At 42.0% G+C, this 12,721-nt stretch overlaps 1 protein-coding gene across 1 annotated transcript in view; it reads right to left on the bottom strand.

Moving 5' to 3' along the window:
• LOC113407236 (ral guanine nucleotide dissociation stimulator-like 1) overlaps positions 1–12,721 on the bottom strand; it is a 98,915-nt gene that overhangs the window by 43,862 nt on the left and 42,332 nt on the right. Inside the window, exon 4 of the mRNA XM_026655511.1 lies at positions 7,427–7,504. Coding sequence (XP_026511296.1) covers positions 7,427–7,504 — 78 coding nt within the window. The remainder of the gene's footprint in view (positions 1–7,426; positions 7,505–12,721) is intronic.

Raw genomic sequence — 12,721 nt, 5'->3', positions numbered from 1 at the left:
CATGGAGTTTTTATGCTATGTCAGGGGGGCTCAGAAAGAAAAAGGTTGAGAACCCCTGGTATACTGTACTGCATATCTTGTGGGCTGCCACTGACAGTTGGATTTTAAATTCCTGTCTTGAGAGCCACACAATGTGGGCTCTGTTCAGTAATGCTTTCAAGCTGTTATTCACTAGTCTAGAGGTTCTCCTTGCTCCACTGGTATGAACCCTGTCCCTAAAATTTTAAATCCCTTACTCAGCCCATTGTTGGGTGGGAAGAGAGCTGTAGTTTTGTCACCTTTCAAAATGGGTCCACAGGACACCACTCATCACCTCACATTATGCCCCCCCAATGCAATGCAATATCCCAAGGCTGACAAACTATGAAGTTATTGCAGTGGCCCCAAAGATTCTATTACACCCAGCGAGCAGAGCTAGTAGGACAGGAAACACATGGAAAACCAGAGGGAGAGAGTCCCTCATATCTCTTAACAGCAACTCCATCAGTTGATTCTGGAGTGGCATTGATAAGCTACAAGATGAGCTCTGCCCAATATTCCTTGACCGGAAGGATAGCTATGATGTGGGGCCTTGACGGAGCAAGTCCTGATGCAGAGGTCCAGATGGGAATTTTGAGGACCTCTCTCTGCAAAGGTAGACACACAGCATTTTTCTTACCCCAGCTGGTACTAAAGAATGAGTTTGGGGATCTTAGTGGCTTGGTTGGGGTTAAAAATTCTGCCAAGTCCACCACTATTATCCCCAGGATGAGAAATTTTTATGAACATAAGCTATGCTTTCAGCTCTGTGCAGCACCAAGTATATTTGCAAAAGGGGTTATATAAGATGGCTGACTAGTTTCTTACTGAATCAGCCAGACAGACAGGAAGCTTTTGTTCCTCTGACCTCCCCTTTCCTAAATCCACGCTACATACCAACAGCCGAACTGTGCTTTGCAAGGGCCAGTCCCACCATTCCTGTTTCACATGATTTCCAAGATTTCCTTCACAAATGAAGTTAACCCAACCATATTGTCTCAGTTTTACCTTGTCTAAAGTAATATGGGAATCATGTTGTTTGCTACTTTCAAATCCTCAGGAACATCTCCTGAAGCCAGGGAAAGCCTTGTACAAATGTCAGCCAAAGGTTCACAGATTTCCCTCCCATAGTATCTGGTTCTTTAAGTACACCAAACCCTTTTATAAGCAGCTGAAATAATAAGCTTTACAGGTAACAAAAGGCAAATTCTCTGTCACAAAGATCTAAAGACACAAAAGGGTCTGGATCAATAGTTTATTAAAAATAACCTTCCCCCACCCCAAGCATTCTATAACAATAGCCCAAAACATTGCAGCATTGGTATTGAAGGTTCTAGTGTTTTGGATAATTAACATGGAACACTGTAGTACTTTATTAGAGCTGAGCCTCTAAGAATGTCACATGGTCATTATTACCGAGAGGCTTTGTGGAAGCCTCCTGTGCAGCAGGAGAAGGAGGGGTTAGACATGAACTTGATGCCTGATTCATTTCCTGCATCAGATTCCAAGTTCCTTTTATAGTTCTAGCTAAAGCAGATTCAGTTGGATTTGACATTAGCTGAGTGAACAAAGGCACCAAGCATTTAGAAATGTTTTGATTCATTTTTGCTCCTTGTCGCTTAATGGATACATAGGGGATGTCATGAACTGGTAAATTGAAATCAATTTTAGAAGGAAAGATACAGTCTTCTCTGTTTCCATCTTCCTGGATGTGGCTCCAGTTCATTTGGGACTCAACCCTCAATCCTCTGTCATGCTGGTGCAGCAGTAATGCTTGGGGATATGGGAGAAGAGAACTGTTGGTGGGCTTCCAGTGAGTGGGAAGGTCACTGATTCTTTGCACTACAAAAGAGAGCTTGTATATTTCCCGAGCCTCAGTTTGATTGAGACAAGCAATCTCCTTTTTCATAGCACCCTTAATGTGGTTTCACTATGCTGCAAAATAAAATCAAATAATTAAAATAAATAAAGCTAACTAAAAATGCCTACTAAATATCTGATACCACAATCAGGAGGCTGATTTTCTGACTCGGAAGCTTTCTTTTCAGTATCTTTGAGAAATATAACTTTGGACAGGGTTTACTGAAGCTCTTAGCTTTTCTATTTCGGCTCAAGAGCATCCGTGTAAATTAATGGATTCAAATGTGATTCACTTTCTTTACTGTGTAACATATGTGAAACATTTCCATTATTACTGTTATTAGATTTTGTTGGCTCTGTCTATTGATATCCTTTGAATAGTAATTTCACTGGCTAAATATATGAGGCATTTCTATGTACAGGTAAGAATATAAGATCATATTGTTTACAGACAACATTCTCTGATATTTCTCCAAATCAGATTATTTAATGAAATGCCTAACCTGACTCAGCATTTCTCTGTGGACATACGCAAGTATCAGGACACTGAATAAATATGATCAAATCAGTGGATTTGTCGCAACTTATTAACATTAAATTTGTCCCCCTTTACGGCAAACATCGCAAATGAACCTCTAAATTTAGATTAAACACTTCTAATCTGCAGTCTAATCTGAAGACTGATTCATCACTTCTACGAACTGTTACTATGAGCCTTTTAAGTTGATGGCTAGATTCTAAGCACCTTTAGCTGGAGTGCATAATGTGCCACTTACCAAGCACTCCCAGTGTCACAACCCCAGCAGTGAACCACAGGCACATGATCTCAGCACTACATTTGACCCTGACAACTGGTAAAATGTTCTCCGGTATCCATTTAAAGCACCGATCTGCAACCCAGACAAGCAGATGCAACACTTTGTACTGCAAAGGCTTTACCAGTCTCCATCTATCCTGAATGAGCTCTGGCCAACTCTAAATGCTTGCTATCTTAAGTATGGGAAATATTCCATTTCTTTAATGTGTTGCCTCTTTAATACATTTGGGACTGTGCCCATATGTCTAAGTTGTGGGTATTAGTACAGCAGTCTGTCAGCACTAAACTAGCCCTGAATTTAAACTTAATATGGAGAATGAGTTTTTTTCAGAGATGTGTAGAGAGTACAACCTCTATCAATGCCAAGAAGTTGATTCAGGACCTGTTCACCACTGCTCTGGTACCTATTCTGTGATTGAGGGATATCTCTTGAAAGCTTGTCTTTCTTATGCACAATACACTAAACAACTTCAATAAACCTGGGGCCCCTAAATAGCTTGGGTTGGCTGATCCACTCCACAGAATTCTTAAAATGGGCATGAAAGCTCATGGATATAACTATATCTTTCTAGTGTCCCATGGCTAATGCCAATGCAGCCTGTGGGGTCTTTGTACCAGAGGTGCACTGGGAATATTAATACAGCAAAAAATAATGTAGCATTTTCCTATATATTGGTTACAAGGTAACGAGACAACCCAGGCACACATCTGAACTATACGGCCTAGTTGTCAAAAAGCTAACTGGTCTATCGTGTAAACTTCTAGGCATTCAATACTATCATATTGTCATACCTTTATTAAGCTTTCTTAGTTCTTCTCTTAGTTCTACTCTTGATATGGATTTTTATTTTGCCTTGCTTCATGTATTCTTTTATCCTGAACCGACATACTCCTTATTTGTCCAGCACAATAGACAACAGTGTGGGACAGGGTTGTTATGACCCAAAATGCCAGAGCAAATCTCTATTTTTTTTTTTTTTTAAAAGAACCATGAGATCTTTAATAGCCCTGGAGAGCAGACAGGCCATTATTTTTTAAAGTCTGATCCTAAAGTTGTTTTTAAAATCATAACTCTTATGTAGCATATTTGTACAAAACCAGTGGAAGTGTGGTTTTAAATTTTATGATGAGGTACTAAAATCCCAGACGTAACTCTGAACTGTCACAATAGAAGGCTGGTAAAGTATATGAGAAAGAAAAAAATTGTTGACTATATGATTCCCTGTGAGAGACTGTCCACAGAGAAATGCTGAGACAGGTTATTTCTAGCCACCAACACTACCAATTCTTATTATTATTTCTTTCGTCCTTATAAAAATGTGAGCATAAGATGTATCGGTTTTCTCTTCTATGAGAAATGAGTTATGAAATCATATCTGAATTAGAATCGCAAGCCAAGAGAAAGTCTGAGTTACCAGTACCACGTGTTATACAAGATGACCAGAAAGCTATCCACTTCCTAGAATCTATCATTAATGTTAGAGGCTAGTAGCCAGAGCAGCCAAGGGGGATGCAGTGGGAAATGGTGAGGAATGAGTGTGAATCTGTAGTTATAAAGCATGTATACATTTTATAGATTTATTAATCTGATGCGTTTTGTTATAAATTTTTAGTATGAAACTTTTTGTAAATTAATAAGAAAAAAGAATGTGGATAAAATTCAGACATGCGGTAAGAAGTTACCACTCCCATGGAGGTCTCGGGATCAAATTCAGTAGTGCTGGAAATGTTAGTGTAAATTACGTGCTGGATGTAGATTCATTGGAAGAAGTATTTAAGTGATAAAGCAATGCAACTTGCACCAATTTAGCATTCAGGGGTTGTGCAAAAGTGCATTAATTATGTATCGAGAGGGAAGAAGCTACAGTGTAGCAGGAAAAGCAAATAGCAGGAAGGTGTTAAAGTGTGCAAGGCAGTGCTGCTTAAAAAGACCCATAACACATTGCTACTTCTGTTGCTCTTTCACTTCCACACACTTGACATGCAATTGACTGTCATTTTGCACATACGTTGAATGACAATATCAGTGAAATACCTCACTATTTTCACCCATTTTCTCTCAAATTTACATCCAGGGTCAAATTTTACTCCTACATGGGTATAAATCCAGAGTGACTCCCCAAAGACATTGAAGTTTGTCTGAATTTACATTGGTGAAAGTATCTTCTCCATTTTTGTTCTCGCCTCTTTCCCTCTTCTGCTTTCAATTTTTTCCTTATAATATATTTTTTCCTTCTATGTTGGTATATTTTTCAAGCACATTTTCAATATCTGTTTTTCCTACAGTACCAATGTTTTCAATGGTACATTTTAAAATTCACCACTCGTAACACCCCCATCTCAAACTCATGCTGACAAACCCCTATGCTACACCACACCACTACATACTCCCTATACTTCACATATATATTTGGTCCTCAGCTGTTTATTTTCCCATGAAACTCACTCAAATCCATCATCTGTTTTGCAACAAGAGCTTGCCTTAGCTCAAGTTTTATGGCTGGGTTGACCCAAACACAGAGAGGTCAAGTGGCTTGCCCAAAGTCATAAGGGATTCAATGGCTCAGCTTGGATTGGAGCCCAGGACCCTTTGGCCTTCAGCCATTTTCTCTACCCACCACATTTTACTGCCTTCTCTGTATTTCTGACATATTTAAAAACTGCCACATGTGCTTGAATGAGTGCTTTATGACAAAATGGGGAGACAATACAGCTAGCTCTATTTTCCCTCAAGCAGAGAGGAATCAGAGACTCAAGCTGCCGTGTTGAACCCAGTACAAATGCCTTGACAGCCAGTACATTTCTTCTTCCAAACTCTCAAACCTATCAATGGTTAGCTCTTAATTTCTGACCTCATTTATTTAAAGGTGATCAACAAGTGTATAACAAAAATTACCACAGGATAATACTTCGTCTCTGAGTAAAGCCTTCTATTGAGGATCTCATAGTATTTTACAAACATTAATTAAGCGCCACTACAGTCCTGTAAGTTCATTACTGGTATTTTTCAGATGTGAAAGAAGAAGAAACTGTAAGGCCCAGAGAGGTTAAGCAATTTGCCTAAGGTCACCAAGCAAATCAGGGGTGGTCTACACTAGAGAATTAGATTGACCCAGCTATGTTGCTCCAGGGTGTAAAAATACACACTCCTGAGCAATATAGTTAAGCCCACCTAAGTCCCCATGTAGATGGTACTAGGTTGACAGAAAAATTCTTCCATCCGCCTAGCTCCCACCTCTTGGGGAGGTGGATTTCCTATGTCGATGAGAGAACCCCTCCCATTAGCGTAGGTAGTGTCTACGCTGAGGCACTACAGAGACACAGTTACAGTTCTGTAGCGTTTCACATGTAGACAACCCCTCAGTTTAAGAGTGGGCATTAGAAGCAGGAAGTCTTGATTTCCAAAGCATGGTCCCTAACCACTAACCCACATTCCGTCCCTGTTAAACCCACACAGCAAAGGGCAGCAGGGTATGGAGCCCACTGTCAAACTTACAGTTTGAGTAGGGTTTATACCATCTCAAGTCCAGATTTGCCAGCTCAGATTCAATAAGATGCCCCACAGCATGCTATGCTGTGACATCACAACCAGCACAGAGACCCAGTAGAGTAAGGAGCTGGGCTGTGCTGGGGTTGGCGTGTCAGATGAGCTGGCAATGTTTTAGAATATAATGCTGTTTTGAAAAACTATGCCATACTCTATAAAACCCACCTACCTGTGTCTTAGGAATAGACAATGCTGGAATAGGGAATGCAAACCCCACCTCCTCTCCCCTCCCAAAAACCCCAACATCAGTTAAAATGTTATTTCTAGCAGGAAAACATACTAGAGTAAGAGCTTGAAACACTGGTTATGCTGTATATGGCATGTGATGGGAAAGGAGTGTTGGACTTATTTTTTCAAAACAAACTGAAGAACTTGAAAGCTGTGGACTCCTTTCTTCACTTATGCAACAGACAAACCAGCAAAATGAAATTAAGAAACGTTTAATAATGCTCCCATCGATGGAATTTGTGACAGTATTATGGGGAAGTTGACAGCACTGACACGCTGTACAGAGCTGAGTCAAAGGTCTTTACTCAGGGTAATCAAATACAATCATCCAGCTATTTTATGCTGCCATTGCAGATGCAAATTGTAGATCATTCAGGTGTCAAAGTACAAATACTGTGACCTAAGATTCATTCTACTCTTGACTCTTAAAGATAAATAATATTTCACATGAAATTAAAAAGAGAGAAAGACAACTATTCTTTTACATTTAATATTTTTAAATAGCTTCACCATTTTGCACACAACATACCATGCCATCAAAACTTAAAAATGACTTTAGAATCATGTACAGAGCTTGGCACAAGCAGGCCCTCGTCGCCACTTGGGGGTCTCAAGGCACTATCGCAATACAATACAAAATCAATAATAAAGAATAATCATATATTTTTGTGGATAAGAAAAGCAAGGGAAACAAACATGCTTAGTTTCTCACTATAATGTGTTGGCCCCCACATGAAACATGTCTGATCTGTTCTGGGAAAGTTCCCCTGGCCTCCCTCAGAGATTTGAGGTTTGTACTATCTGTTAGAGTTATGACAGAGTTACTGCTTTGTGTTATCAAAACGAGTATGGATTGCTGCGTATTTTCAAAGGAAAAGAGGATTATGTTGACCACATCCTTTCTCAATATCCAATCCTGACTGAGGTTTTGCTGTACAGCATAAAGCCACACTTACTTCCTGAGCACTGTTTTAGACTCTGAGGAATTCTGGCTCCCATCTTCTTCACAGTTTGAGGTCTCCAGGTTTCCATACCTATACAACAAGATGGATATTTCAGGCTGTTGCTAAAAATCAAGCCTAAATAATAAGGACTCAAAGGTTATAAGGACTCAGTTTCCACCTAATGGAATATTGGTATATTATTATTATTGCAATAATTTTAAAAGCTTTCTTATTTTGGGCTACAAATGAAAATATAAGACATTATACACACACCCATGCATGTTTGGTTACTTGTGTTACTCAGGAATCTGTGGCCATTCACACAGAGTGAATGGAGCAAAGTTGTATACTGGATTTGTTTCTAAGTGTGCAGTCTCAAGCTATATAGGAAGTATGAATGAAGTAGACACAGTGAGCTTTCTAATTTGTGTACACAAAGTAGATATCAAGTAGATTAAGGTCCATGGCTCACAGTGGAATGGTGATGAGGAAGATGCTTCTTCTGCATTTGTATAGATAAGAGGTGAGATTTTGGTGTCTTCTACAATGATGGAGGTCATTTCAGCAATGTAGATGAAATACAGTGTTTGGATATATGGGAGTTGTTTACAGAACCTTAATTCCAAATACCTTGGTTTTCATTTTTTGTTTAGTAATTACTACAACATTCTATCAACAATGCTTTAAATTAATGTGATATGTTGTTACAAGCTTAAGTCTATCTTGAGGCATTTTATCTAGGAATCTCCTTTGTTTTTAGAAAGGAAATATCAAAACACTGACATGTACATGTACATTGATGTGAACTGTCATTTTTATCTCCTTGAACTTGACTGATTCATTTGTAGTCTCCCAAATGGCTGTGGCAACATGTCTCTACCATGGGGGAGATGGGAATATGGTTGGGAATGTGATCTCTAGTGATTCAAGTAGGGAAGTGTGAGTAAGGATGCCTAGGTTCTATTCCCAGGTCTACCATTGACTCGTGATAGGATCCTGGACACATCTGTTAGGCCAGCATTTTCAGAAGCAGCCTCTAATTTTAGGTTCCCACTTTCTATACCTTAAACCTGATTTTCAGAGGTGTTCACCTCGAGTTGTGTGCACTCTCCACACTTCTCAAAAATCAGACCCATGGTCAGGCTAGTGAACCCCGCTACTCAAGCAACACCAGTGTTAGTCATATCCCTGGCTTATACCCAGACTGAAAGGTAAGTAATTTATCTACATCAGAGGGGTCCAGTGAAGCAACCAATTCTGCACCATTAAAGCCAATGAGAATTTTGTGTCTGATTCAGCTGGAACAGGAGCAAGCCCATAATGTTTGTAAAGATGCTTGGATAAAAGAAGGGCAAGTATTTTTAATTAATGGGGGAAAGGTTTATTACTTTTGGCACTTTTCTGGTACTGGATGTTAGTGCTGTAACATGGCTTTATGCACTTCCCGGGTGTTCCAGGACTATATTGCATTTTACACCCGACTAAGTATGGGGGCTGGTTCTTCACACTCACAACAGTAGCACCTCCAGACTCAATTTCACAACTCATCAGTGTAACATGATTATCATGTGTAATCAGATGTCATGAAGATTGAGGTTCTTACTTTGGTTTACTAAAATTTCCCTTTTAGTACTAGCTGCCCTGGGTAGTCTGCAACACTGCAGAAGTGCAGAAGGAAGATATCCTCTAGGACAGAGAGATAACCGACCTTGATTAGTACAGGACCCAAGGACTGCTTTGTAATACTGTTGAGGGCAACAACTGAAGTAAAAAAGGGGTTTTACATAGTGAGGTTAGAAAGCAAAGGAGAGATTTGACAGATTACAGAGGTAACTGGGCTGGGAAAATGTGCCACTGGGTAACATGGAAGGATTTGGAAGAAAGGAGACCTGCCTCTAGATCCCTTTACCTCCAACCTCACAAGTGGTATGGGTTTAATACAACTTCAGGAAAAGAGGGCCACATACTGAATCACTAACACATCTTTCTACAGCACCTATACATGAAGATTTCTTATCGAAGTACTGATCCACCCTCCCCTCCTGCTAAGGGATAGGCTGTGACTGGCCCTTGTGCAGGGGAATTTTGCAATGAGATTACCCTGGTCCCTTGTGTGCTCCATGCAAAGGCCTGTCCCAGCCTCTGAGCTTGCAAGAGAATTGAGGCTGCTTTCTGTTGATCCTCAGAGTTGCATATCGTCACAAAAGGGACAGGGAAGAGTCAAGACCTGGCCTTGATCCCCTCTATGTTCTCCTTTTACTCCATTGGCACAGTCTGACCCTGGGCTTGTAAGAGATGAGAGCATGAATTGGTGTGGTTCCAGGCAGAGACAATTACTGTAAAAATCCAGGCTCTTAAGAGAGATCCGGCTAAAGCTGTAAGTTTGAGAGTCTTGGCCAAGATTTTCAGAAGTTACTAACAATTCTGAGTGCCTTAATATCTAAGTGCCCAACTTGAGATGCTTTAAAAGGGCCTGATTTTCAAAGGGCGGGTACTCAACACTTTGTGAAAACCATGCCACTTGAAGATGTCTCAAGCTGGGCACCCAAAAACTGAGGCACCCAAAATCATTAATCATTTTGAAAAAGCTTGTTTCTCTAAGATGCAGCCAATGAAAAATAGAGACTTATTCATCCAAACCATCTTACAGGAGAACGATGAAGGAGCAGAGTTTGCTCGCCTCTTTATGCTCCTTCACAGCATCATCAATCTGAAGATTTTACATCAAGGCCATGATGATGTTGTGAAGGTCAACTGTTGGTATTTAAGCCTGAGAAGTCCTCCCAAAACCAGCCGGCTGCTATCTGCTATACGGTGAAAAGTATGTTTGAGCATTATTGTCCATACTAGTAAAAATGATTTGCTCTTCTATAGCGCATTTCATCTGAGAACATCAAAGCACGTTACAAATAGTAACAGGGCTGCCCAGAGGGGGGGGGGCCCGCAAGTGGGGCAATTTGCCCCAGGCCCCGCAGGGGCCCCCACGAGAATATAGTATTCTATAGTATTGCAACTTTTTTTTATGGAAGGGGCCCCCAAAATTGCTTTGCCCCAGGCCCCCTGAATCCTCTGGGTGGCCCTGAATAGTAATGAGTTAAGTCTCAACAGTCCTGCAAGGCAGGTGTAGTGTTGTCATCATCCTTGCTTTACCGATGGAGAAACTAAGGCACAGAGAGAGTAAGTGACTTATTCAAGCTCTCTCAGCAAGTCTGTGAGAAAACCGGAAAGAGCTTGGAGAATGAACTTTGCTCTTCCCAACCCCTAGGGGTGAGCTCTCCAGAACAGGGTTCAGGCACACTGATGGGGCAGCGTACAGGGAGCTTGCCCTGTTTGCTGCCCAAGTTCTGTGGATAAAGAGAGGATTTCACTCTTCAGTGCCACTGGGCACCCTACGCCAGACGTAAATTCACTAACAAGTATATTTTAAAAGTAAAATGGGGATGGGGGCAAACCTTTAATATGCAAATGATTTGCGAAGGCAGAAACTTTCCCTGCAAGCAGTGGCAAAGATAATTATTTGCTGCCATTCAGAACTGAAGTTATCTGTGGATATTGGTTTTTATAATTCACCATTAATTCTTTCAACAAAATTGAATAAGCTGTGGAACAGTGTCATTATTCCAGTACTAGAAATCCTCCTTACATGAAATGTTAGCTAAACGCTGACAGAATGTCAGGCACACACATCTAAATCCCATTAGTGAAACAAATGTTGAACTTAACAATCAAATAGCAATACAAGCAGGCAATTATCCATAACAAAACAGAATACCACATAACACTACACTGGTTTCCAAAAGCCAAATCACAGCCTGTCTCACTATGAAAGGGCTTTGGACATACAACAGAACATTAAATATGGGTGCGGAGGAGTTTACAATGCCTCTAACATACAGAATAGCATTGCTGCAGACTTCCACTACTCTGCCCTCATCAGGTCCTGGACAAAGATCTATTCACTGAATAGCGTTGTATGAATGCTTTGCATACAAAAAGACATGAGAAACAAAAGGATCCCACAGCCCGTGGAACTTTTCAGCCTTGTCCAGTGTTTGGAAGATTATACTTCATGCAGAGGCACTAAATGAGCAAATGAAACCAGAATGTGATTCACAGTATTTAAGTTTTAAATGCTGAACAATGGATAAGAAATGTACCCTATCCATTGAAGATTTTTTTTGGGGGGGAGGACTACTGTTTAACCACTTAACGGTTAGGGAGTCATCAAAAGTGTGGCCCTTAGTGTGGATCCCAAACATAAACCCAAACAACGCTTGCATGTTACAAAATAAACATTACATAACTGTCTCATATATATCTTGCTTCTTTCATTCATTAAGGATCCTAATACACCTTCAAACTATATAAATACTGCTCTACTGAAATGCAGCCACTTCAGAAGTGGAAGGAGGCAACCAGCCAGTATACAGCAAAACAATATAGAAGGGAAAAATATTTTGGCAAATGACACTGGGCCAAATCCCCTTTCTTAAGAAAAGTGCCTTGGGATCCTTAATGTTCATGCAAAGTGAGCAGTACTACAGGTTTAAAGAATCTCAGAGGCCCACCCACTGTTTATTATTCGGAGGGGCTCGGTCCGGGGGGGGGGGCCCGGGCGCGGGGAAGGGGTGGCGGGTGGGCGCTGCTCGCTTCTCCCAGGGGCTGGGGGGAGCATAGCAGTGGGGCGGGCAGCAGCTCGCGAGATCCCCTCTCCCCGGCAGCTTCCTGCTTCCCTCGGCCTGGGCAGCCCAGCATTTTTTTTCAAAAGCGGCGCCTGCCGGGCCGGTGCTGGGCTCCTGCAGGCAAGGGGGGGGAGGGCAGCACGGCCGGACTCTGAAGGAGCCATTGGGGGGGGCGGCGGGCACGGCCGGAGGAGCGAAGGGGCCGGCTCCTCGGCCATCGCGCCCCACGCTCAGCGCGGCCCCAACATCGCCGCGGCTACCTCCTGCGGCGGCTCAGGGCTCGGCGGCCGAGCGCTCCGCAGCTGGCGGGCAGATCCCCTCTCCCCGGCAGCTTCCTGCTTCCCTCGGCCCGGGCAGCCCAGCATTAGCAATACCCCGCCCCTTGCTATGCTCCTGCTTAAGAGAAGAAGGGGAGCTCTGCCGCCTGGAAGCTCCTGTGGTCAGCAGACCTGAAGCTACACTGTCCCTGTGCACCTCCTAAAACATGCAGGCTGGGAGTCCTACTTCTCAGACTGTGTGAAGTACCCAGCAGAGGAACTCCCCTACGGTAGGGTTACCATATGTGGAGTGTCCCAAAAGAGGACACTCCACGGGGCCCCGGCCCCGCCCCCCGCCCCGCCCACAC

The sequence above is a fragment of the Terrapene carolina genome, unplaced genomic scaffold, assembly GCF_002925995.2.
Source record: "Terrapene carolina triunguis isolate 2854851 unplaced genomic scaffold, T_m_triunguis-2.0 Scaffold210, whole genome shotgun sequence".
NCBI lineage: Eukaryota > Metazoa > Chordata > Testudines > Emydidae > Terrapene > Terrapene triunguis.
This window is presented reverse-complemented; position numbering and strand designations above follow the sequence as displayed.